General features: G+C 43.3%; 2 protein-coding genes across 3 annotated transcripts in view; both read left to right on the plus strand.

Annotated features, from left to right (window-relative positions):
• ECPAS (Ecm29 proteasome adaptor and scaffold) overlaps positions 1-27,163 on the plus strand; it is a 424,259-nt gene that overhangs the window by 348,470 nt on the left and 48,626 nt on the right. The window lies entirely within an intron of this gene.
• Positions 1-27,163, plus strand: part of MUSK (muscle associated receptor tyrosine kinase) — a 55,484-nt gene that overhangs the window by 24,494 nt on the left and 3,827 nt on the right. Inside the window, exons 6-15 of one of the 2 annotated variants that reach the window (XM_068175921.1) lie at positions 1,092-1,216; positions 5,704-5,863; positions 7,344-7,350; positions 10,115-10,381; positions 15,301-15,476; positions 15,876-15,899; positions 18,960-19,048; positions 19,391-19,550; positions 20,794-20,983; positions 21,319-21,510. In XM_068175921.1, the coding sequence (XP_068032022.1) occupies positions 1,092-1,216; positions 5,704-5,863; positions 7,344-7,350; positions 10,115-10,381; positions 15,301-15,476; positions 15,876-15,899; positions 18,960-19,048; positions 19,391-19,550; positions 20,794-20,983; positions 21,319-21,510 (1,390 nt within the window). Of the gene's footprint in view, positions 1-1,091; positions 1,217-5,703; positions 5,864-7,343; positions 7,351-10,114; positions 10,382-15,300; positions 15,477-15,875; positions 15,900-18,959; positions 19,049-19,390; positions 19,551-20,793; positions 20,984-21,318; positions 21,511-27,163 lie in introns of those variants that run through there. The other variant, XM_068175920.1, reaches the window with a different exon arrangement.

Genomic DNA, 27,163 nt, shown 5'->3' on the forward strand with positions numbered 1-27,163 from the left:
TGATGGAGATTTTTAGACATTACTGTGTGGTCCAGAAGGTGTTAATTACTAAGCATGAGAAATTTGAGTAAGAAATGGCAGTGCTTTTGAGCCTGCTTCCATACAGACATTCTGGTGTTTCCATTAAAAGTTTTAGGTCAAAACTCAAATGTTCCAGGTGGGAAGTTTCTCTTCTCTGCTTTTCTCTATGTGGTCCAAGTACAGCAGCTTGTTAAGACCATCAGGGTTGTATTTCTGGATCAAAATAAGTTTTCAGCAAAAATACTTTAGTTGTTATTTCTGGCCAACAGTCCTCCCCCTTGTCCCCTCCCCCAATCCCCTGCCCCCAACAACAAAAACCAACAACAACAACAAAAAGGAAGGGGGATGGGGTGAAGGGAATGCCTATTTTGCTTATCTGCAAAGTGCCCAGTAACCATATTTCCACAGAAGAAGCAAGAGCTGTAGAAATGAGAAGCCACTTTAAAAATCTACTTTTCCACTGCAATCTCATCTTCCTAAAGTTTTTGCCAGCCTTTCTCTCATACCTTCATGCTCAATGTTAGACACTTTCCCCTTACGGCAGCTTGTTATTGCACGGAAAATGCCAGACTTTGCAGCACTCTGTGGCAAGTCTTAATCACTGCAATCAGACTGAGATATTTATCTGACCCTTAACCTTCACAGCACATGTCTATACTGGTTGTCCTTAATGGTTCAGACAAAGTTTCACAAGTCAACCTGGGCAGGGCAGCATGGTAGCTTGCTGGTTTTTTTGCTGTAAGCTGTTCCATCTGCATGCAACTGAATAGTTTCCTCTTGGTGGTTTTCTTCCACATTACCTCCTCTGAGGCTTTGGACTTGACACATAAATTTCCAGAGGTAAACTTTTTGTCTGTAAAGTGCAGAATGTAAACACACTGAATATTTGTTTTTCTCCTCCTCATCTGTCTCCCAAGAATGTCACTGACTGGGAAGCCTGTTCTAGGCTCTACTTTTATTCATGGAGCTGTGACTTACATCAAGACCCTCTGGGGAGGGAGTACCCCCATGTCAGCACCAGCCTCAGCTTTATATTATTGTTCAACTAGTACTTTTGTCTTCTCTTACAGTGTTTGCCAGAATACTGAAGGCTCCTGAATCCCAAAACATCACCTTTGGGTCTGTGGTGACATTGCAGTGCACGGCGACCGGCCTTCCAGTCCCTACTGTCACCTGGTTGGAAAATGGGAAAGCTGTAAGTACCTCTTTTTCATGCTTTTGGCACTGGAGAACTGCTATCAGCTGGAAGGGCTAGTAGTCAGTGCCAATGGTTTCTATTCCTTCCTAACTTAGCACCTTGTTTTTCAAATTTTTTTTTGTTTTGGTTTTTTTTTTTTTTTTGGTGTCCAGATCATCTCTCTGCAGCACTTTTCTCTGGAAAAACATTGTCCCCCTTATCCAGGGTGTCGTATGACTTCATTTGTTAGGATCTGAAAAGCCCAAGATGAAGGGTGCTTTAGACCCTTCCAACCATCCTCCAAGACAGGATTTCTAGGACTTCATTGTGTATTTCTGACGCTATCTTTCCTTTTTTAATAATGTGGTAACAATAATGAGGCAAAATTGCATATTTGACGAAGTAACATAAACCAAGGAGTTAGAGCAAACTATTTTGAGGTCAAATACCTGTGGAACCACATTATGCACAGTGTATTTGAAGAAGATAATAGATTTGAAATTTTCTAGGCTGACCTAGGTGATGTGAAATATGTCATGAATTTATCCGTGGGCAGAAACATGTTCTTAAGAAAGGCACATGCTCTTCAGTGGCAGGCACCAAGGGATGCAAATCCACTGTGTCTTATAGGAAAGATTCTGTGGTCTAATGATCCTGAACACTTAATATGGATGCTTGCTTTCAATTTGCTTGGCTTTCATGCCTGTGTGTAGGCTGTTGCAATGCCTTAATTTCAGTGAACTGAAAACCTGCTTGGCACCTAGTATTGCCTGTGTGGGGGTGAGCAGGGAACCACAGTCATGGCAGCTCTGCAGCCCAAGCCTGCCATAGCTTCCCTCTAGTCTTCATGCGCTTAAAGTGAACATATTTATTTTATACTCTCTTTGGTCTTTTGACAGCTTTTTAAAGGATGTGAGCCCCAGGGCATGATTCTGTGGAGGCAGGTGGAGTGTCTGCTGAGAGCAGGCTGGCAATTTGCCTCTGCTCTTTCTCATGGACCTCCTGTGAGCCTCGAGTCCTTCTGAGAACAGGTTGATCCTGACCATTCCTGTGGACTTGCTGGTCCAGAGGACCAATAAATCCCCTTGATTCTTACTTCAGAGGGCTATCACCATCCTGGTTTGTATCCCCTCTCTTCACACATTAAAATACATTATTAAGACCCCATTGCTACTCTGCAGGCTGTCTTGCCTTCCTTGCCTCCTCTATACCTTATTGTGTCCTCCAATCTAATTAGGGTTAATTTTCTATATTCCTTCCATGTTGCTAGGCAAAGCAGCAAAGGGATCAGATCAGCCTCTGCTGAGACCCATGAATACTTGGTGGTTTCTGGCAATATTTAGTTTGAGACAACTGCAGGTGTTTATTTAAGACTTCTTTCCCACTGGGAATGAAACGTTTCATTTTGCAGGAGTCTGGGGTACCTGGAAAGAGCAATGTGTTTCCAGAGCACAGACCTGTACTCTGCTGAGATCCCAGTGAGTGGGTCCCACAGAGATCTGAGGTACATGAGATGATGCTCGGCTCCTGCCTGGGCCACTGCCTGACTGGTCATATCTGCTCTGCCCTATTCCTGTCTGAAAAGTATAGCCCAGTCCCAGGAGGGTAGTGCTCCTGATTGCCTCACTTTAAATATGGCAAGGAAACCTTAATGAGAGCCTGTCTCTGGGAGAGTCAGCAGGAAGCCAGTGCATGGGACATGGTGAATTTGAGGGATGGTTCACATCAAGGGTGAGTAATTTGAAGATGCAGCATGCCTGTGGCATTATGGTCTCTGAACACCAACCTGTAATTGTCCCGAGGTTCAAAGAGCAGTAGTCGGCTGAGCTTACTGAGCTTCCCTGGAAGAGGAGGATGGAAACTCCTCTGTGCCAGCAGCTGCCAGACCTACCTATTTAGAAACACAATTCATTTTCCTCCTGCAATGCACCACAGGGCATCATGTACCTTATAATGTAGTTTTCCACATATCCAGGAATAAATGAGTCAGGTGTGAAGATATGAAGAGGTCTCTAATTTTGTGGTAGCTGAGGTGATGTTTTAAAGGCTAAAAAGAGAACTCCTGGAAACAAAATCTCAGGAAATGTGTTTGAAAAGGAAAGGGAAATCAATTAACACAAAGGAACATCTTGAAGTTTCCAGTAAAGGAAATAAGAGATGGCCACTGTGGAAGTCCTAGGCACCACTGCCTGTGATTTTCCACTGTACTTGGTGCATACTGCTTGTACTGCTTGCAGTTACTTGATCAACCTCTTCCTCCTCCATCAAGCTGGAATGAACAATCCCAGTTATCTGTGCTCAGCAGGCACAGTCCAGTGCTGCCAGATGTGGTACACCTGAGACCTGAGGAGCCAGCAGGGAGGGAAGACTGGATTAGTACAAGCTGCTCACGGCAAGCAGCCACCTATCCCACCAAGATGCTGGAAGGCAGGGGTGGGCTATAGGAAACACCTCCTTCCCACTGAGAAGGTCCCTGCGCCATTTTGGTGCTGAGTGGTTTCTGGAGAGAAAAGGATTCTAAAACTAAATTTGAGCAGCTCTGTAACAAAAGACATATCTGTGAAAAATATCCCCCGTGCGGCTTTGCATTATTTTCCCCGGTCCTGGGCAGCTCGAGAGAGCCCGGCTAAAGGCGCTGTTTCTTGGCGGGACTGGTGCTCTGCATGGCCAGGGCGCTGTGTCATTCAGCGCACCGGTGGGGCTGGCCGTGCTTCATGGCCGTCGCTGGGGTGAGGCAAAGAGGCAAAGGAGGCACACCTTGTCCTTGCAGTTGGCTGGAGAGGGTTTATTGTCACGTGGAGCTGTGATGGAGAACCGCGGTCGCTCCCTAGCACCGCATGGACAAAATGGCCCCAAACAAAGGGACATATGGGGTTTTATAGGGGGCAGGCCGATGGCGGCGGAAGCCCCCCTCACCCAGTGAGGACAGACAACGGGGGAGTGATGAGGACTACAGTAACCGATGGGAACACGACAGGGGTGTGTGCTGGGTTCCGGGACGAATGGGAATGCAGGGGTGGGGTAACAGACACAGAACTCTCAGCAGTGGATGGGGGGGTGGTTGCAGGACTGGCATGGTGATGCTCCAATGGTAAGTGACCTGGAGCAGACCACCGTGGGGGGAGCATGGGGGTATGCAGGGGTACACAGAACCAGCTAACTAACATATATCAGAACCCCTAATCTGAACCCAAACCCGGGATGCAACACCCTGGGCTCCCACCCTCTTGAACTGATTTCATGTTATAAGGCCAAATATATCCTTGGTCCCTCCATTTGCACAGTGGCTGACATACCTGGTGCAGTACTTACAAACTGTGCTGTTCTGATTATTTAGTGATTTCTTCCCATGAACATTCTCTCACCACAAGTCCAAGCTGACTCTGAGAGAGGCAAAACACATATATTCTTTTCAGCCTTTTCTTTTCATGGAGAATCCAATCTGTTAACAAGACATGTTACAACACTGAGTTCCTTCTTGCTGTTTCAATTATTGCTGTCAATACCCATGAGTATTTCATTTCACTGAAAGGTCTCATTGAAAGCATATTTTTACTGATGTCCAGGGAGGTCAGATTGATATTTCTTAGTTACAATGTAGAGTGCTTTGCTGGGGCGAATCCAGGGAGACATTCTGACCTTAGAGTCAGGTCAATGTCCTTAGAGTCAGGTCACACCTAGGGGGTCCACAGGCAATATACCTCACTTGAATTATGTTTGATGCTTCCTATCAGTATGAAGGTTAGAGCAGGCAATGCTCTCCTTCCTACTGCTTTTGCAAGATAGAGTCTGTATGTACCATGCTCTCCTACTTCAATGAATGCCGTATTGGCAGGAAAGACTTGATGGTAAATCAAGGCCAACTGGCCAAAATCAGCAGGCTTCAAGCTCATTTAACTGTGAATTACTGATGTGGGAAAAGAGCTGGCCAAAATCATAGTATTTTCAGCCCCTTCCATATTTCTAGATGCGAGATAAGAAAATCTACCGATATCTGCTGAAATATTGGAGCCAGAGCGCTTTCTATGCTCATGACTGCTTTGAGAGTATTGCAGTGGTTATACTAATCCAGAATCAATGACTTTCAATCTATTTTCTTTTCTTCCTCTGTATAGCGGATGTTCACAAAGTCATCTTGTGCTGTTCCTTCCTAAGGCTTAAAGAGGCAAACAATCTACTACAAGAAACCCTGTAGTAATTAGCTAGCTCAATTACATAAACCAAATTGTGACTATGACCCTCTTGAACTGAAACCTAATTGCAAAAGTATTGCTGAAGTGTGAAATAGGAGAGATCTTTTAACATTTATTTCTGTGTGTGAAGTCAGCGGCTATGAAAGTGCCAAAGTAACACCAGCAGCTTTAGGTCTCTGCCACTTTTATCTCCTTGCTACATCTTCCTCTGCTAATTTAAATGCTTGGGACTCTGTCTCTTAGATTTTTCCTTGGTTTTCCTGTTTGTGTCTTTGTTGGAAATATTACTGAACTGGGCTTTCACTCTTTTAGGTTTCTGTGGGGTCGATAGCAGAAAGTGTCAAGGACAGAGTGGTTGATTCCAGACTGCAAGTGTATGTCACCCGACCTGGCCTGTTCACTTGCCTTGCCACAAACAAGCACAGCAAAACTTTTGGAGCCGCAAAAGCAGCAGCAACCATCAGCATTTCAGGTATGCAGGGAAAGAAGAGGACATTAATTTTTTTTGCCTTTCCTGCTGGGGAAGAGGAAAGGGGTGTGGAGTGCTGTGGTGGAAGAGGGGAAGCCTTGGAGAGTTGATAGTGTGTGGGGGCCTAAATTTGAGTACAAGTACATCCTCCACCAGGCTATTTCCTCATATACTCTTACACTACGGAGACGGGCATAGCTGTCATTTCCTGAATGTTTGATGCTGTCTTGTACTTTGTGTCCCAGAAGCACACTTGGTAAGTTCATCCATATGGAGGAAGTTGTGGCCATGACCCAGCGTTGGTATCATCTAACAGCAAAGTGAAAATAGCTTCAAGCAGTTCAGCTTCACAGGGGTTGGCATCCAGAAAGCAGGGTGGTTGCTGTCAGAGTAGCACCCTGCCTTGCCTGAAGTTATCTCTTCCTTCAGAGATATCTCCCAAATATGAAAATGAATTTCCAAAGAGGAGAAATACCTCTGTCAGAGCTAACTAAACAGCATTTGTCACACAGAGAGAAAGGTGGTAGCTTGTCCCATCCGTCTTTGGACAGGCAGGGGGATTTAGTTAGAGGAAAGAGAAATCACATTAGACATGGGATGGTAGGCCTGGTTCTGCTTTTAGCCAGGCATGTACTTGTTTATCTCTCTGTGCCTTAGCATCTGCTTTCTTGAGAAAATAATCATGCCCTTTCTTACACTGGAGATTGAAACCTAGCAGTAATCTCTGCCTCATAATATTCTCAGCACTTGGTGCTGTATCTCCCATCCCCTCTTCTGCTTTGAGCCCAGGCAAGTATGTATCCTCCCAATGCAGTGGGGCGGACAGGTACTTGGGGCTGGTGGAAGTTGTACTCCTCCAGGCTGTGTCTGCTCAGCAGGAGGAGAACTACCCCCTAGATCTGAGCAGGAGTCTGCCTTGGCCTTGCCCCAGCTCACAAGGCTCCAAGGGCAGAGGTGCCCTGGCCCTTGACTGATGCCCAGTGCCCCCTCCCTTTGCTGGCACTGCCCAACTCCCTGTGGCATGCCAAGCCAGGGCCACTGCTGGCTTGTTGCATCTCCAGCCCTGGCTTCTCCTGCTTGTTACAGCTGCTGCCTGAAGTAATGGGTATCTATGTGGCTTAAACGAAGGATGCTACCTGCTGGTTACATGAGACCCAAATGATCAAGATAAAAGTGTGGGTTTATGGTACAAGAGTCCACTTCAGCTGGCACTGCCATCAACAATCCACTTCCTCCTCCTCATTCTTTCTCACTTTATAGTGTTCAGTGTTGGCCAACTTTTCTTCCCCACAAGAAGATACAAACAAAGGAACAGAATTTAGGTGCATTTTTTTCATACAGCTTACAGTTGTCAGACACATTTCCTAGCATGGAAATCTTGACTTATGCATCTCAGAGGGAGCAATGAAGTGTCACTGATGTCTGTTCCATTTCTTCTTTCTCCTGGTTCATCACAATTCCTGGATCTGGTGCCTCTTGGCAGAATGGAGGTAAGAATGACTTTTTGTGGTTTTGTGGTGGCTCTTTCTGGGCCAGGGAGAAGTATGATGAACGAAGGGGTTTTGGTTAATTTGGCTTAAATGAAGGGGTAGGGATTCTGCATTCCAACTGTGCAGATGAGGTTCACCCATAGGGATCAATGAGTTCCTTTACAGAGGCATAATTGAGACTAATTTTGGGTGGTTAACAATGATTTTGAGTCAAGCCAGCAGTAAGGGTGTTTGAAATACAGTAGTGGGGAGAATATTCTGAAGGAACTTCTATTTGTTTCCCTTGGCCTTATAAATTTTCACGGCAAAGCTTAACTGCAAGGTAAACTCCTACCTGTTCACGGTTAATAAATTGAATTTGGTTTGGTGTTCACCACATTATGGCAAGAAAAGGTTATATTTGTTCCAAGCAGAGTTATGGATGAATAAAGCCACTTACATGTGATGAGAAATGAACTTCTGCTTAGTAATTTTTGCAGGACCGAACAATTCAGCTGGCTTTTTCTCTTTAGAATCCTTCCATGTTTCTACATGCTGCACTGGCTGATCAGTTGGGAAGGAGAGTGAGAATGTTAGCCTGGGAAATGGGCTGGGAGCTTCTGGCCATCAAAGAAAAGAGCAGAGCCCGGGCAAGTCTGACCAAATGGTTTTGCCACTCTGCTGACACAGACTCCCTTCAAAGGCTATTGCCTCCATCAGAGGAGCTTGCAAGATTGATTCAGGAAGTTTGTCAGTGATTAAAGGACCACCCAGTGATGATGGCAGACTTATGCCTTACACCTGCACCCATGCAGGTATGACAGGCATGGGGACACAGATCAAGTGCTCAGCCCATCTGTCCCATAGGTATTCTTAATATTTGCTGCATGATATTTCCTTTCTGTGACGAACCATTGTGAAAACATGTTGGTGCTACTTCTCCATTGCAACTTGGTCTGTGTCTCCTTGCATATTTTAGAAAAGCGAGGAAACGTAATGTTAGCCCTTTCAGTTCTTCTCAGTCTGCCTCTGCAGTCCCCTGAAGTCAGCAGCACAGCTACCTCATTCCCACCTGTCCCTGCTTTGCCCCTGGAGCACAGGAAGGATGCAACTTTCAGATTAAGCACAATGGGAATCATCAGGGAAATGTAAATAACGTGACCCCTGCCATGCCAAGAGCAGTTCTAGCAGGCTGCTGGAATCAGTGGATTGCTCTGGGGAAACCTGCTGTGTGCTGGGGAGATGTCATGGGCTATGAGACTAGTGCAGCATGCAGGGGACTCCTGTGTCACATGAAGGTGTGTCCATGGAGCCTGGGATGATGCAGTGTCAGAGCACCACTGCCATTTTGGTAAAACTCAAGGGATTAGTACCTTCCTGTGTTTTTTATCCATGTGACACAGAAAAAAAATTAAAGAAAAATTCACATGGAAACCAAAATAGAGCAGCTAAAACAGGGCCAGGGATTGTCATCTGTAGAAAACAACCTCTGAAGAAAAGAAATGTGAGCATCCTCTGTAATCCCTTGTCCATGTACCTCCAGCTTTCTGAAAAAAAAACCCAGCAAGAAACCCCAGAGCTAACAATGGGTGATTATTTGGACAGAGGAAAGAAATAAAAGGCAAAGATACAAATAGCTCTGTTGACTGCTCTAAATGGTTGGCATGCTGTGAATTGAACTCTCTGACCCTAGTTACACTGACCGAATGGCAGTGGGGACAGCTGCACCCAGCCCTCCTCTCTGCCCTGATTTGGCCAGGCCCCACACACAGGGAGTCTGTTTTCACAGCTTTGCCTCCCATACCCAGGACACTGCATCCCACGGGCTGTCTAGGCAGAGGGCACCTCCTCACCTACAGACCTTGCTGCTGTTGGTTGACCATGGGAGCTACTGGAAGCAGGTCTGACCTGTGCATTGCCCTTACCCTGCTGCTTACTTTTGATGGCCATGGGGAGGAAGGGAGGAAGGAAGGGGAGAGAGATCTCCTTCTAGATGAAAATAACATGGGAAAGATAAATAAGTGGCCCTCAAAGAAGATGACCCTACTGTGATTTTTACTGCTCCTGCATAGCTGTGTCTCCATGCTATGTGTCAGGACTTTGCAAAATGGGAGATGTGGTGAAGAGAGAAGATACACCTTGCAGAGAAACACCAGGAAAGAAAACACAGAGACTTGTGCCTTCCTCATCTCTGTGTCCCCCAGCTAAAGGTGTGGAAGAGGGGCAGGGTCAGGAGTGGTGCAGGAGCTGGGGAAGGGCGGGCAGGGGCTTGGTCTGACCTTGTAAAAAATTCCCTGGCGCATGATGGTTTGAACTTACCTGGCTCCTGCTCATCAAGTCTATCTTAAATTAAATTCTAACTCTTGTTGGACAGCAGAGTGAAAAATCCTGACTTATCACAGGACTGCAAGCAAGCAGCATGGTTGATCTCTACTGCAGGGAATCAGGAAAGTAAAATATTTTCCCATTAGAGCCCAGAGGCAGGGTGAGGGGCCATGCTAAGTCATGGTTCTGTGTGATCGCTCAGTCTCCAGTCCACTTACAACTTTAACAACACTTGGTCAGAGCCTCATCCCTGGAGCTCACCTGGGCTGGCACCAGGCTACCCTGCAGAAGTTTCATTCTTGCATTATATTAGCTGGTTTTAGTGCTATAAACTTCTACCATCTTCTCTGTCCTCTGTTAGCCTTACACATGCCACTTTATTCAGAAACAGGGCCATTGTGCTCATGCAGCTGTTTAGGTCTGTGAGCTTACTGTGTGTGTGTGCTCTTGTCCTCTACAGCAAGCTGTACAAGGGTGACACAGGCTACTGCAGCACATACAGAGGTGAGGTGTGTAGTGCTATGTTGGCGAAGAATGCTTTTGTTTTCTTCAACTCCTCGTATGCTGACCCAGAGGAGACCCAAGAGCTGCTTGTGCACACTGCCTGGACTGAACTGAAAATGGTGAGTTCATTCTGCCAACCGGCTGCTGAGTCTCTGCTGTGTAACTACATCTTCCAGGAGTGCAATCCCTCGGGAGCTGGGCCAGCTCCAAAACCAGTGTGCAGGTAAATGAAGAAAAACATGCTCATATTTCACTTTCATTTTGTGGGGATGTGGATGCAGCAGGGGAGTAGTGAGGGACTGTCTAGGCTTGCAGAAGCAAATGAAGCTGAGTGAAGCTGGGCCCTCTAGATTTGCACAGGTTTTCCCTTTACTCTCTCCTCTGTACACACAGACTGATTTAGCTCTCACTATGCCCATTGCTAGGGTGTGGTCTGAATTTGAAGTTCAGACCTCTACATTATATCAGGTGTTTGGAGGACCGTGTTGAAAAGAAGTATCCATTTGAATTACATAAATAGTTTCAATAATTAACATATTGTTTCCTGTTATTGTTATCTTATTAGGCCAGTATGTGTATTTTTATTACTATAAAGAGTAATTGCTTCTTTTGAATTTTGACTAAATGCAGCTCCAGAAGATGTAACAAATATGGCCAAGGCAATATACCAATCATTTAGCACTTCCTGCTATAACAAAAATGTGACAAAAATTATGAGACCAGAGACATTGACTGTGTAATTGTACTTGATAAACTAAAACTACAACGTGGTTATTGTATCCTTCTATATGCAGAGAAATGTGCATTGAAATCGGGCTGACAGGGACCCTGAGGAGTCCAAAGCATCTCTTACTATAGCTAATCTACTGTTGACAGGTATTTGTAAACACATCCCAGTGACAGACACTTCTCTCTCCCTGCGCAACCTCCTGAGCAGCCCTTCTATCGTTGCTCCTTGTCCTCCCACCATGGTCATGGAGGCGAGTTTCTTTCTTTCCTCTTTGCAGTGAAATTTTCATCTTTCCCAGATTCTCTGACTAGAATAAAACATGTTTTCCCAAGCCCTGTGCATAGCTTTTGCTCTTCTGCCCAGTCCAGGTTTCATTATTTTTAACTATAACAGAATTATGATTGCTTGGTGTGCTTTGCAGAGGACAACCCCACACATATATTGGGTGAAGCTTTCTTTTTCTGTCATATTCAGCCCCTAAAAATATGGTAATTACTCCTTTCACATTTGGGCAGCTGACAACCCTGCCTAAAGTGCACTGCTTTGTTCTTGTCTTCCTTCAAACACATTTTAAAATACTATACAGATCTGGAAGATCTGGAAGAGTAGCCCCAACTCTCCTGTCCCAAATAAAATACAAACACATTTTAAAATACTCTACAGATCTGGAAGATCTGGAAGAGTAGCCCCAACTCTCCTGTCCCAAATAAAATACAAATCTTTTCTACAGACATGGCAAGCACACTGCTTTCTGGACTTGGGCCAGATGTCTAATGGCAATAATTTCTCCAGTAATGTAGGGGCTTTTTAAGACAATCAGCAACATGTTGTTTTTGTATTTGGGACATTTTTTTTTTACTTCTCCTTTAATATTTCTAAAACAAAGGCACAGAGGAAAATCCCACTGTGAATATTGACCATATATTTAGCTTTCTACTTGGTACCTATGCTGCCTAGTATTCTACCATTGACACAGAGGTGGCATTTATCCTTTGAAACAAGATTATGTGCAAGTATCCAGACATAATCATGCAATCAAGTACTACCATTTGCTTTTTGCTGGCAGGCCCTGCCCTGCCACCTCAATATTCTGCTCTTTGTCATTGTGCCCTTAAATACACAATCATTCTGCCTTTTTTCAAGTTCTGTTGCAGTATTTACATCTCAGTCATACATGCACAGCAGGTTGGTCAGCTAAGGGTTTCGCACATTGCTCTGCAAGGTATTTCAGTTAGATCTTGGCCATGCTTCATTTACTCCTGCCCATGAGTGGCCTTGTAGGACCAGAATTCACAGTGATTTGACTGAAGACCTGTACTTCTGGGACACTTCTAAAGTCAGAATTATATAAACTAACATAAATATGCACTTAATCTTGATGCACCTGAGCTAACAGTTGCAACATTTGCAAATATGTCTAAATGTTAATGGGCTTGCCTGGAACCATTTTTCTTCAAATCCATGAGTCAATGGTGGTTTTTTTTAGTTATTCCTTCCTCCTTCCACCCTGATTCTAATGCAGCTTTCTTCATAAGAAAAGTTCTGGAATAGCATCCTTCGCAATTCCTGTCCTCAGAAAGCATCAGCTGGATAGCAGTTCTTCCAGAGTCCAATACTACTTTTGATAACTCAGACATCTAATATATATATCTTAATGGCTGAGAGAAGTCTGGGAGCTCTTGAACACACCTCACATGGTCTTAGTTACTTTCCAATTCTCTTAACTCCTTTTTACTGACAACTTTATAGCTTTCTGCAGAAGCTGGCTAGACTACACAAGTTTTCAGCTGAAATAGTTCATGAGTAAGTATTTAACTCTTGCTGCTATGGGAGAGCTCTCCCAGTTTTTCAGGGACATACTGCCCTCAATGTATGTCCATGTAGTTTTATCTTGTTATTATTTATTTTCTGCACCAATTTTTCTCTTTCCATGTTGTTTCTTTAATGTTCATTTGGTTTGGAAGCTAGCTAGCAAGAATAACAACTGACAGGCTTGTAAATCTGAGTAGAGCTTGAGTAGAGTAAAGGCTTGAGTAAAGCTTTTATAAAAGTAACCAGAGGGTAAAACAAGATGAAATGAAACAGAAGAAAGCCACATGGGAAAAGCTCACTCAATGTAAATTTAGATAGAAATTGATTAAAATAAGAGTTCTTAAGGGAAAGTGATGTCTCATCTCATAATTTTTGATTACGTCTGCCTGTTGTTGCTGGCTGCTATTGCAATAGCAGAAGTACCCCCAGTTTCTGTTTCAATCACTGCTGATCAGGCTCTAGGGAACAGTCTTCTTTTGGGGAAAGTCTCTCTTTGTTTGGGTCTGTGTGTCCCCACCTCTTCTTACATAGTGTCTTGTGGTCCCTAGAAATACTACTGGCACACTTGCTGTTTTCTGCCATTACTGTTCTTTGTCCATCTGTCATTTACATGACATAACATTTCTAATAATAACCTGAAGTAATCTTTGCCTGTGACCTCAGCAAACTCTCCATGCACAGCATCGGGTGCTACAACAATGGTGTGAACCCAGCTAGAAGTGATTGACCATCCCTCCCTCTGGCTGCGTTACCATTCTTCCAGGGTGTAGATAACCTTCCTTTAACTGTGAAGCAGACAGCATTGCAGAAGAATGGTCTCCTGCATTTTGCAATTGAACACTGAATAAAGAATGCTTATTTAAGAATGCTCAGGATCAGGAATGAACAGAGCTAATTCAATCCAGATCTCCCAAGTCTCAGCCAGTGCTTCAAATGCAAGTTTTTCTCGTTTCCCTATCTAAGCATTTCTTTACTTCACAAGGTCATTCCTATTCCGCATATTGTTTAACATAAAAAAGATAAATCTGCCATCTGGCTGCATTATGGCTTCCATGGAAGGGAGGAAGGAATAAACCAGGACTGGCTAAAACCAAGCACAGAGTAGCTGGGCATCAATGACTTCAGCCTGATGAATTGAGAGGCATCCATTAATGTTGCAGAAAAGCTGTTGCTCTAGTAGAATTCCCAATGACCTCCATCCTTCAGGTGCTTTAGAGGGTTTGCAGTGTTGTTAGCCATTGCTGAAACTCGTGACCATCTGCTCTTGTCATAACTGTTGTATAATTAAGGAGGCTGCATCAACCCACCAGGTGGTGAATTTGGCTAAATCCTTCACCACAGACCTCAGAAGTACATTTCTCTTTCTGCATCATTGTGTGATGGTTGGAAAAGCTGTGGATCTGGGAAAGACTTCAGCTGAGCTGTGCACAAGAAATCACTGCACATGACCTCAAAGCTAATTATGTAACTCAGGTTTTCAAGAATGGCTACATAAATAAGAAAACCACTGATAAATTGACCAATACAACACATCCACAAATTTCCCAGTATGGTGTGTTTTCTTTTTTTCCTTTCCTTTTTTTTTTCTAGTGCAGGTATTTTTACCTTTCCCTTCTTCACAAACAATTTCTCATATAAGGCCCATTTAAAAATACAAAGCACTTCTTGTCAGTTAATGTTTCACATTCTTATGGAGGTAACATATTAGGCGGGAGACAGGTCACTTTTTTTACCAAGCAATCTAAAGCTTTTGCTGCAGATATGTACAGACAAAAAAAAAAAAAAAAAAAAAGGATTTAAAGTTGCCTGTAGAGACAATTTTAAAATTCTGGTTTTTTATTCAGTGAGATTCAAAGTATATGCAAATGTTTAATATAAGAAGGTTAAGAATTACAGCTCACCTTTTGCTTTTAGTAGATGACATTTCTACTGTACAATTTACAGAAGCCATGTGAGATTTTTAGGATATACTGATAAATTCTAACTCTAGAAATGAGAGGGAGACAATTTACAAAAGCATGTAGTGACAGCACAAGGGAGAATGTCTTCAAACTGAAAGAGGTTTAGATTAAATAACAGGAAGAAATTATTTACTGTGAGGGTAGTGAGTCACTGGCACAGGTGGCCCAGGGAATCTGCATATGCCTAATCCTGGAAGTGTCCAAGGCCAGGTTGGATGGGGCTTTGAGCAACCTGGTCCGGTGGAAGCTGTCCCTGTCCATGGCTGGGAGTTGGAAATAGATGATCTTTGATGTCTCTTCCTACACAAACCGTTCTATGAAGTTTATTAGAAGAAGATGTAAAAAAATCTTTAGAAAAAGATAGGAATTAACTCCTCATAGCTTGGTGTGTGTTGTGTTTTGAGCATAAACCCGCTTCATTAAAAATGTAGGTTTGTATGTTTCTTAAAGGAAGCTGTTGCATTTCTTACAGTTTCTTTTATGGTTTATGAGCCAGCCAGACTGGCTTTAAAGAAGTGTCACCCCATTAATGGATTTCTGTCAGCCTGATAACCCCTGCACATCACTGCTAAGTGCAGCCATTTTTTTCTTTCATGCCATTGACAGCTGTATTTCACTGTTTTTTGCAAAACGATGTAGAGAGAATTGCCTTGCTGTAAAGGATCTCTACTGCTTTAAGGAATGGCTCTCAATGGAGGAGAACTCCCAGAAGGGGATTTACAAGCCAGGGCTGATGCTGCTTACTCTTCCTGAATGCAACAGGTTGCCCAGCCTGCACCAGAATCCCAGCTCCTGTACCCGTATCCCTTTCTTTGGTAAGGTAGCACCTGCTGCTGATTGTCCAGAGAGCTGTGTTCTTGGTAAGGGAGAGGGGAAGGGTACAATCCATAATTTACGACTAAAGTAAAAGCTGATGGTGGGTACTGTCCTGTCAGCCCTTGTGCATGGAATTGTGACAACTGCTTTAGCTGTTTGCCTCTCTCATGCAATTGGCGTGTGGGAAAAATCCCTCAAGTAAATAAATACTAAATCTTTGTTGAGAAGATCATAACAATCTCAAAAAAGAGTCTTAACAATCTTACCTTTGGAAAGAAATAAGCTGTTTAAGCACTGGCAGGGAGGGAACTTTTTCCTCTATTGTGCTTTTAAGTGAGCATCCAGTCATATTGCATCCTGGACAATCCCTCATTACATCTTGTCTTGTCTTTTTACAGATTTTAAGAAGGAGAACATAACCAGTAAGTAGATTGCTCCAGACTCTATGTTTTTAGAGATGGACATGACATTCTTTATTGAAGCTGCCATTTGCACATATTTTTGTGTTTTCTGCTGGTGCTGGCTGGCTGAATTTAGATTATTACTGAGGAATATCTGGGTTCCCATGTCCAAGGCATGAGGAAACACATTTCCTGCTCTTTGGAGGTTGGGGAGACCACGGGCTGGTAACTTTTTATGAGAGAGGCATGGTGGTTTTAGATGGTACCCTTCCCTCCAGCTATTTCCTTTTCCCTCTACACATTGCCTATCATTCCCTTCTACCCATATTTGTATTTCTGATTCTGAGGTTGTTCCAGCCTTGTATGTTAACAACATGGTTACCTATGACAGGCTGGCCTTGCAAGACCTTAAGCTCCCAGCATTCTCCTCAAATCACCTCTGAGATCTGGCTGTTTCTTGTATGAGCCTCCCATGACCAGTGGTGAGACCCAGACATCCCCTGCAGTGTTGCTTTGACTTCTGTCAGGCTTCCCCCTGTTGCTAGTCGTGGCTGAAGCACACATATCCAACTCTTCCACTCACGTGCAATAGCAGTTTCAAGCTCAGCCATTGAACTTGCCTCATTGGAAAAAGGAAGAATCTCTCTCTTGCCATGCATCTAAGTAGGCGCAGTTTGCAGATTTGGCAGTGGCAGGCACCTTCTGCATGGAGAGGGGAAAAAAAAAAAAAGCAACATTTTTTGGGAATATTCTTTCATGGAAATATCTTGGCTCCACCTGACAACCCAAGACCTGGATCTAGTGATTCATGCATGGAGACAAGGGCTTCAGCACCCTGTAGGCCATTGCCTACAGCCTGCAAGTGCAGCCATCCCTGACCTGGTGGAGGGACCACAGGAGAGGGGTATCAGGATATAAGTGGAGCATGCATTTGCAGGATGGCTTCAGTCTCCCCAAGATGTTTCAGGTCATATCCTCTGTCTCCTGTGTATTGTGTAGGCATGAACCTTTCTGTTCAGCGTCCACAGTATTTTCCCAGGGTGGCATTGCACAAATGTACAATATTCAGTCATGAACCAGGAAGATATAACAGTAACATTGTCGTAATATTGCTCCTCTTGTTTCTTTAGACCCACTGTTATGCGCACAAGGGTTTGTTGAGCATAAACTGAACTGTTTTCTAGCTTGTTATCAAATTACTAATCAATGTCCAGGTGGACCAGCTATATTATTCTTCTGTCCTCATTGTAGGAAGACAGTGATGAAAACATCTGGATTTCCAGACTATGAAGGATTCAGAGGCTCTTTCTTAGTGTTGCTCTTGCCCCTAAAGCTCTCCACATTCATCTTTTAAATGTCCCACTGACATTTATTTCAGATCTGTGCAGAAATCTTTTCCTTGTCTATTACTAGCTCTGTCATGAGGTATGTTTCAGGCACTGCTTTCCTTACCTTTGAATGTGAAACAAGTAAAATTCTCATCTCAGGTACACAAGTATGTTCCAGGACAGTTTAACACCTCTGATTAAGATGTTTCACCTCTGCAGAGCTACAGGTGCTGGTCATGTGGGGCATATCTTATTGCAGATGTGAGTCATAAATGGTATTTATGTATCAGCCAAAGAAATCCACATTAGAGTATTTTACTTTGCACTTGTCATGGGTTTAAATGTTCCCATAAAGTCCACCATCATTCCTCTACTGAAGTATTTGGATGCCTCAGGGCTACATGAACTCAATCCTTTGTTTAAGCTCACTCGACTGGAGTTAACACTTTAAAGGCAGTGTGTCTACCTACAGGTGCATAGTGTCTGTTACCTGCTGAAGCCTCAGTAAGCTAAGAGTCTACCACAATATGTAACTGTAATCCTGAGTGCAAAAAGAAAACAGCAGATAGTCATGATGATGTGTTGACTATGGGCCTTGTACATGAGAAGGAGAACAATCCACAAAGACAGATAGCTTTGTGTCAAATCTGGGTCAACCCTTACACAAAGCTTTCAGGAAGATGAAAAGTATTTGCTTTAAAAAGCCGTTATTTTAGAACACATCACCTTTCTTCTTGTTCTTCTTTCTTCCTGAGCTCCAAGATTATGAACAAAATTATGACAAAAGAATTTGCTGGTTTGTTAATTTTTCTACAAAGGCTAACAATGCAGTGGACCCTAATATATGCCATCTATTACAATGTTAGCCTTGGCTCAGCTGAATTTAGAGATTAGCTACTATGTATTGAAATCTGTAAGGCTGCATCTCCTCTGCTGTCTTTCTGCTTCCCAGATTGTGCCAGCACGCATTAAACTCTCCTATGGGGACAGGTGTATGTGAGGACATGTGTCCTATGAGGACATTAATGCACATTCCTGCAGTAAAATCTCAAGATTTTCTGCCTAATTTTTCTGCAGCTGGAACAAGCCCTGTACATGCAGTGACTACACCACCTCCATTATAAAGAACATATATACTTTTTTTATATGGATACCATTCCTTAGATCATAGTTCAGATCATACTTCATGGTATGGTTTGCATGCATGCTGAAAACCATAGTCTGTTTCCAAATAATCAAAGAGAAAAAACACTGTACAGAAGCAGGAGGAGGGCAGCTTTATGAATCCCAACTCCCTGCTATCAACCTGAGGAACATGAGCGTCTTCCTATTAGTGCCCCAGTAAGAATGCAGGCTGTGAATCATGGAACCAGTGCTGAGATTTGCTTTCTGCCTAGGTTTGGTTTGGGTGAGTTCAGCGTGGTTCTGCCCTGCACTTTCTGCGTGATGTACTGTGAACTAGGTGCTTGCAGCTCAACCATCACAGGCACATGGCGGGTTTTCTCAATCTGAGAGAGCTGCAGTGCCCTCTTTGAAGTGTTACCAGATTTTCACCTATGTATTGAGTGCAAAATCCATTAGAGACTAAACAGGAGGCTAAGCAATACTCTTCCTGTGTTGTCTAGTCCTTCTGTGTGCTTCACATCTGATGCTGCCACATGGTTTTATATAATGACATGAACTTTATTATTGTGAGTCTCTGCTGCAGGACATGGTCTGACATGCCTTGACCCCATGTTTTTTTCTCTCCCAGGGACTTGCTACAGTGGCAATGGTCAGTTTTACCAGGGCACGGCCAATGTCACAGCATCTGGCATTCCCTGCCAGAAGTGGAGTGATCAGGTGAGTGTCAGTGTGAGATCCAGCAAATAGAGAGCTGTGCTCGAGGGTGGCTTTTCCAAGGAGTTTCTTAGAGCCAGGCAGCCCAGTCTCAGTGAACGGAATGAGTGGGGTACAAGCTGCCTTCATTCTTGAGCTCACTGGTGTTTTATAATCTCATCATATGTCAATCTGCAAGTTTCCCTTACTGTCAAGATGTGTTCTCTGTAATTTTAGGTGACTGAAATTACTGTTTCACCAAAGGTTGTCTTGTTTCACTCCTTTGGATTTTTTAAATTTTGTTTTAATAATAATAGCAGGGAAAATAATGCTGAAACTCTAATACAATTTGCTTCCTTCCCCAAGGCTCCCCATTTGCACAGGAGGACTCCTCAGGTTTTCCCTGAGCTGTTTGATGCTGAGAATTACTGCCGCAATCCAGGAGGTGAGAACGAGCGTCCCTGGTGCTACACAAAGGATCCAGCTGTGACCTGGGAATACTGCAGCGTGTCTCCATGTGGAGATGGTAGGCAACTGCACTTTATGATTTCTGCCACTGTGGTTGTTTCGTGGCCATGCAAGGTGTTTGCATCCTGAGTACACCAATCTGTTCTCTCTTCTGGATTCAGCTAGTTTGGGTCTTATAGATTTATTCAGCCTCTTTAACCACATGGTTTAATGTGCTCCATAAAGAGGGGAAAATGAAGACAGACAAATCAAGCACCTTGCCCTAGGTTATATAAATGCCAAAGATGAAGCGAAATGTCCTGTGGTATTCTGAAAAACGGATTTGTCACACTGTTTAGAAGGTAGGGCTTCAGGTTGTTTTCCAAAGTTGTTTAGTTTAGGCTGATTTTTTTTTTCAGTAATAATTGCCCCCCCCCCTTAACTAAAAATAAGCCTAAAAAAGATGGAAACATCTTTGTTCTTTGATGTTGAAGCTAAGTCTTCCTGTAATTACTTGTTCAAAGAACCAATTTTTGAAAAATGTTTCATCCAAGATTCCCAGTTTCTGGATTTCAGTGCTTAGAAATAAGACTGCATTTGGAAACTTCCTGCACGGGGAACAGAGGTTCTATGGACATAAGTGAACACAAGTAAATGTCAGTTTAGTTGGCAGTTAAGAAGAAGAAGAATTTAAATTTCATTCTGTTCTCAACCATTGCATGCAGAGAGTAGCATTTTCTAGAATGTCTCAGAAACTACTCCACAGGTGGTTATGTGATTTTTTTTCCCTAATAGTTCAGCCAAATGTGCTTTAAACTAGTTTTTCATGTTTGCCCATTAAAGACACCGAGATTCAAACAGCTGGGGGCAAGAGGATATTTTGGGAAAATATCACTCTCTAGTTACTTGGTCTTACACTCCTCCCTGATGATTCCTTTTAGGATACATGATACATTGTGGTTTACATTGTACACCATTGATCTTCCCCACTGCAGACATTACTATATTTGAATACTGTTGAGACTATCAGATGTGACCTCCCATTTGTAACTCTTGTGAATATTCTATATCAAAACTGTGTTCCTAGCTTAATGGGAACTATATATCAGTCTTACCAGATCTTGGATTTTCACATGTGGCAAACAAATAGGTTTTGCTTCCTGCAAACCAAGCTTTCCTAGTATGGTCCTCTTATGTGGTCATAGGGCTGTATCTGTAATGTCAGTAATTCCCAGGCTGACAGGCTAGCTCTGTAAATTCCTCTTCTAGAAAGCTCTATACACTAGCAGAGGCATAACCCTCTGATTTTATTTGTATTACAGCATTGTTATCCCTGGGAACAAGAAAACCAAATGGAGAGACTCTAAATCTTCCCCCTCCTCCTCCATTTTCCCCTACATACTCCATGACTGTTATCATCTCGATCATCTCCAGCTTTGCTCTGGTTGTGATCTTTGGCATTATCACCCTGGTTTGCTGCCGTCGTCGAAAACAGTGGAAAAACAAAAAAAGGTAAAGCTTGGAACTTAATTCAGTGCAAGAAATGCTGCTTTGGAAAAAGGGCTTTCTTGTTCCTGAGAGACAAGTCCTGTGAACACCTGGGAGGGGACAGCTGCTCTCCCTTTGCTTGTTGGCAGCCCAGTGTAAGTTCTGTTGAACTCCTGTGCCAGAGCAGAAGGTGGCCTGGTGACTAGCGACATGGACACTTTGCTGCAAGGCCGCTTCAGTAGCTCTGCTGCTCCTTCCTTTTTCATCCTGAAAGAAATAAGCTCAGGAGGAGATGTAGCTAGTTATCTCCTGGTTGAGGGCTGTGCACACACTGACCAAAAATTGCTCCATTTTTTCAGAGAGTCAGAGACACCAACTCTTACCACTCTGCCCTCCGAACTGCTCCTAGACCGTCTGCACCCCAACCCAATGTACCAGCGCATGCCTCTTCTCCTCAATCCAAAATTGCTTAGCCTGGAATATCCCAGGAACAATATTGAATATGTGAGAGATATTGGGGAGGGAGCATTTGGAAGAGTCTTCCAAGCTAGGTAAGCAGTCTTTCTGTGAGTCTTCTTTATCTGAAGGTACTTGCGAAAAATCAGCTCTGGAAATCATCCATCCATCCATCCATCCATCCATCCATCCATCCATCCATCCATCCATCCATCCATCCATCCACTCAAATGCATGTGTACCAAATAGTACACAACATTCAGGTTTGAATAATTGTTTTTGTTGTCCACTGCTGTCTGTCAATATTGGTTAAACTTTTGCCACAAATTACTCTTTTCTAGTAGATGAAATGCCTTGCTCACATACTAAAGTCTGGTGTAAAAGTTCAGCTAAATTTTGCCAAGAGTACTGCCTGTGACATGTGACCTATTGTGAAGTTCTTGCATTTCCCAGTATTTATGAATTGTCAGTGTGTGGTGATCTCCATTATAACACGAGTACTGAGCTGTGTAATTATGACAAAAGTTATTGCGTCATGCTACATTTCAGTCCAAACTGAATTTCAATTTGATTCTGTGGCAAAACCAAACCAAACGAAAAATCCCCCAAATCCCCTCCTTACATAGGCCAGTGGGGGGGCAGAAGGGGAATGGGCGTATGATTGTGTGTCTGTGGTGTCCCAACCTTAATGGAAAATGCACACCCAAGATTTGTAGATGCTTGTGGGTGAGAGGAATGGCAAAAGCCAGTGTATCTGCAAAATTGTACAAAGTTTTATTAGTAAATGACTCACCTTCCATGGAAATAGCTCTTTTATTGTCCCTGACCTCCTGTATTAGCACAGCCCAGTGGGTTTTGAATAAAGGGGTAGTGTGAAAAGGAAGGGAGACAAAAATATAGATTCTAGACAGAAGGAGAGAAAGAAAAGAAGAAAGGAAAAAAGAGAGATCAGTGGTCCTGGCTACACCATCAATTCAGCTGACAAAAAGCTTATGGTCTTGGGGCACATTTTTTCCTAGGCTTTGTGGGGGTACCTTTTTATAATAAAATTTCTGTGCCCTAGAGCTAATTTCCTCACTTTCTATACAAAGTTATTTATCATGGGCAGCCCCTCCTTCCAGACCTTTCTGGAAATGGTCTGGGGGCTTTGGAGGTCTTGAGTGCTCTTGATCCCCCCTTGCAGTCCATTCTCACCTACTTCTCGTCCTCATTCCTGCACCTCTCATGTATGGTGTTGTGCTTATCTCCAGGAGCCAGAAGAAGGACACTTGTCTCAGAAAAATGTTGCCTTACCTCTTTATGGCCCCTTTCTCCAGCCATAACAATCCTTGGTTGGCTCCATGGCTATCTGGATATCAGTGTTTGAGTAACACACATAAATTCCCTTATCTCTAGACTTCTACAGTGTCCCCTTTAGTTATTTTCTCACTTTTTATTTTTGGAATTTGCAGCCACTGTTACCTGTTTTAAACCTAACATAATAGATGACAGCCCAGTTCTGATAATATCATGGGGGGTGAGGTTGTGCACTTTTACAAATGTGAAAAATCTTTAATTGACAACCCCAAAAATGAGGAGGATGGAAGATATCTAGTTTTTCTTGACAGAATCCATAATTTCTGCAAGACAATCTTTGGACAATAATGGTTTCCTCCTAAAGTCCCATCCCCAAATTCCTAGAAGAAAGTGTACAGTTCCCTGCTTTGTCAGAGCAGTAATCTTTGTCCTTTGCAGTTAACAAATATGGGGCATGGCTGATTTTGTAGCTGTATCTAGAATAGTGTATGATGACCTCATAAAAACTCAGGGAAGGATCAGAGTCCCACCATGGGCCAATATCTGCTTGGTGAAATGCTTCTGTTGACTGCCAAAGTAAAGGACTATCCTTGCAAAAAGCAGTCATAATGCAGGTATTTGTAATATCCTTGCAAAAAGCAGTCATAATGCAGGTATTTGTAATGTTTATAGTTAAGCTGTTGATTTACCTGCTAGAAAATAAGTTCCATACAGGTTAGACATGTTACAGCTGGGAAACAGTTTCAATAGCTGTGATGGATTTTTTTTTTTCTAATGAAGAGATAAACTATTTCTAATGGAAGAAAAGCAAACATACTTTTCTTTATTACAGAGAGAACTAAAAATAACAAATTTCAAAGGCTGCACAGTGGGATTGTCACAGATGCTTAGCCTGTGATGAACTGTTAGCCTGGATGGCCAAACATATCTGAGCTTGAAAAAAGAACACAGCTATAGAAACTGCACAACAGCTATGCTTGGGGCACTGCACACCAAGGGCGCAAGGCAGCTCTTGTCCCAGCCTTAGCACAGCACTCAGGGTGCCCTGAGGTGCATCACCTTCCTGCTCATGCTGAAGGGGTCTTCACCTGTGCGTGAGCAGGGCAGACATTCTCCATCCCGAGTGCTACTTTGGCTCTACTCTGGGAGATTTAATACAATTGGAGTGCTGCACAGACCCTTCTGAGCTCAAAATAACTTTCATGGATATCAAGAAAGACTTCTCAAAGGACATTCAAATGTCACTAAAATGCTAGTTAAGCAAGTGCCAAAGTGGTGTAAAGACCTTTTATGTGGATTTCATCCACTTCAGCACTGCAATTTCTTTCAATTAAGCCTTTTTGTTATTGTCAATGGAAACTGAGAGAAAAAGACAAGGAGAAAAAAAGAAAGTATTGCATCTTATGTGATCTAATGGGAGACGTACCACATCCTGAGAGGTGTTTGCTCTCTGTGGCTCAGGGAAGGAGCCACAGAAATATTGCTTCTTAGGGACCTCCTTTTTTATTACCATTTCTATCAAAAATGCCTCCAAGGCTTTAAAATTCTTTATAATAAGATATGGACATTTCTGTGCACTGCTGGCAGATCAGTGCAGACCGCTGATCCACTAGTATAAGCTGTCCATCCAGCTAACTGAAACTATCAAAACTCAAATTATTGCCTTCCCATCTCAGAAGGATAAAATGTACTTTCCCGCATGTGTTAAATGGACATCTCGAGCTAAGTTTAGCAATCCTCTTACTTCTCCTGCTCTCATATTTCTTGCTCTTCTGTAAACACAACTCTGCAGTCAGTGCCAGCAATGCCTTTGCCAGTTGGCTGCTGTGAGTCCTGATTCAGTGTTTACTCACTCCTGGGTCAAGCAACATGTTAGGACAGGAAGTGTCTAGCTATCATTTACTAGCTTCTCCTGAAAGGCTGCTGTCTTCACCAGGAACAGCTTCACACTTGAAAGGATAAGGAAGTAACCATGCTTAAAACAAAATTCAAGACCTGGCTCAGGTCTGTGCCTGCTAGGTCCTTGTGGATGATTCTCCTCCTGGGAGGACCACGCTGGCCCCACAAGCCATCAGAGCATCAGATCTGTGCAGTTCAGTGCAGACCAGCATGCAAGTTTTCTTCCAGAGCTGGGGCTGTGTGGTCCAGGCTAAGCCTGAAGATCAGGATTGCCTAAAAGCCTGGATGTAGAGTCTTTGCTAGTAGGTCGGTATGGAGCTTTTGCTAGTAGGCTGGTAGACCTACATTACAAATGCACAAACTTCTTGTCCCTCCTTAGGGACAAGGATGTTCTTAAGGTCAGAGTTTCTTGACAGAAGTCTCCTCATGTTCTCTCTATCTGCAAAGGGTGTTTCTTTGACCTGCTGCCTTATATATAGCTGAAAAACAGTGCGGGTGTTAATTTAAAAAAAACCCCAACCTTCCCTTCCCCTTCAAAAAGCAGCCCCTGCTGATTCAGAGCAGTCTCCTGCTCACATATTAACTTAACCAAATAATAAGGTAAAGGTAGGCTCCCACCAGACTCAGTAGACATTAATTGCATTACTTAATCATCTAAGAGAAACTACCCAACTGTTATGGTAAGGAAGATGGGGACAGGACACAGTCTCAAATATAGGTTCAGACTGCTCCTCATTTTTTTACATAGTTACTGCTTTGGAATGAAAACCTGACTGGGATCTTAAGTCAGATATTCTCTAGATAGGCTCAGAGTGAAATTCTTAACTGCACCGCTGGTTAGTTCTTTGAACGGCATGTACTTAAATGCCAATTGATGCCTCTGGTGCACAAATCCATTGGTGGTGAAGCAGGCAAAGGACTGTTGCTGTCCACCCTGTGCACAAACAGCATAAATTTCTCCTCAGCTTTTCATTAATTGCAAGAGAGATTACCTAAGGTAATTTCTTTTCATGATTCCCAGTTCTAGGAGAGAATTAACCTATTTTTTGAAAAACATCCCCCCTTTCTGCCCCTCCACCTGAATTCTCCAGGTTCAGGGGCAGCAGTTTCCCACTGCTACCTTGCAGATGTGCCCCTATCATTTGTGCAAAGACTGTCATTAGGGCATGAAAGGCGTAAAATTTGATAGCTGTCTGCCAAGACTTCAGACAGTCTGTCTGCCTCTGTCTGCCTCTGTGCCAGAGAAGTGTGAGTTTCTCAGGTCTGCTAGAACTGTACTGCATCACCATGAGCTACCAAAGGTGAAACTTCTGGCTTTTACCTCAAGGCCAGATAAAAGGCATTGTGCAGCTTAACCTCACTTGGTTACATTTAGGTTAGTTTTCATTACAGAATTCAGTGAAATTGGTTGCTTGGGTGTACATCAGCCTGGGGTGAGTTTCTGTCTCCAAAGCAGGCAGGACTGAGCCCCATCCACCCCTGCTTTGGCTTTGTGCTGGGTCTGCTAGTCGGAGCTGAGTGGTAATCTATGAGACTACTTGGAAGATATAAAGCTCTCCTATTTTTACTTTTAAATTCTCTATTACTTTGTTCAGGCTGCTGCTGCTGGCTCTAGTGCTGAGAATTGACAGCAGGTGGTAGATGCTCGTACTCCTCCCCTCCTACTAGACAGGAAACTGCTTCCAGCACAGGAGAAAAGAGGGAAGACATTGTGCTGTAATGGAGGCAGTAGCAGACAAGTGTGGGGTCTGATCCTCTGCTCTGGCATGCCAGACCTCCTTGCCTGAGTGTCTCAGCTGTGATCTATCCACCTCTGATTCCTTTCTTGATGGACACGTGCCATCCAGTGACATTTGACATTTACAGCATCCGAGTGCAACTGTTGCAACTGCCATGTGTCTGAAGTAGAAGACAAGGAAGCTGGAAGTTTGCTTTGGAAATCGGAATCTCCTCTAGGTGCTACTGAGCAATAAAATAACCTGGCATTTGAGCAATGGGATGGCAATCAGGCTGGTGTAGCAACATGACACATAAATGGGCACCACTCCCCGTGTGCTCTGGCTGGCTACCTGTACGGAATGTGTTTTAGCTGCAAGGCCCCTGGGAAGAATTTGTGCAGGACACAAAATGTTTGAGGTTTAGTCTGAGGTTTAGCGCATGTTTGAAGAGTGGAAAGTTACTCTTCTCCGGCAACAGTTACCCCTAAATCTTGGGCAAGCCCATCTAATTAAACTTGTTGAGGGTGCAGAGACCTGTGGATAAGAAAACAAATTTGTTGCTCTAAGTCAGGATTCTGTTTCCTAAGGATTTGTATCTAAAAAACTTCATAAGATTCACAAGTGTAAAAACATGTGTATTTACACATGTTCTTCAGACAAGGCACAGGTTTGCTTTGTCCTGTCATGTGTTTCCACAAATCTTGAAGGAATATTAACTGTTTTCTAGGCCTTAGCTACACCACATTAAATCCAGCTGAGATTAGCAAATGGTTTTGTAACTTGTTAAAAGTGCATACACATGCCACACACATATACACAGAGAACAGTAACAAAA

This window comes from Anomalospiza imberbis, chromosome Z, assembly GCF_031753505.1.
Source record: "Anomalospiza imberbis isolate Cuckoo-Finch-1a 21T00152 chromosome Z, ASM3175350v1, whole genome shotgun sequence".
NCBI classification, from domain to species: domain Eukaryota; kingdom Metazoa; phylum Chordata; class Aves; order Passeriformes; family Viduidae; genus Anomalospiza; species Anomalospiza imberbis.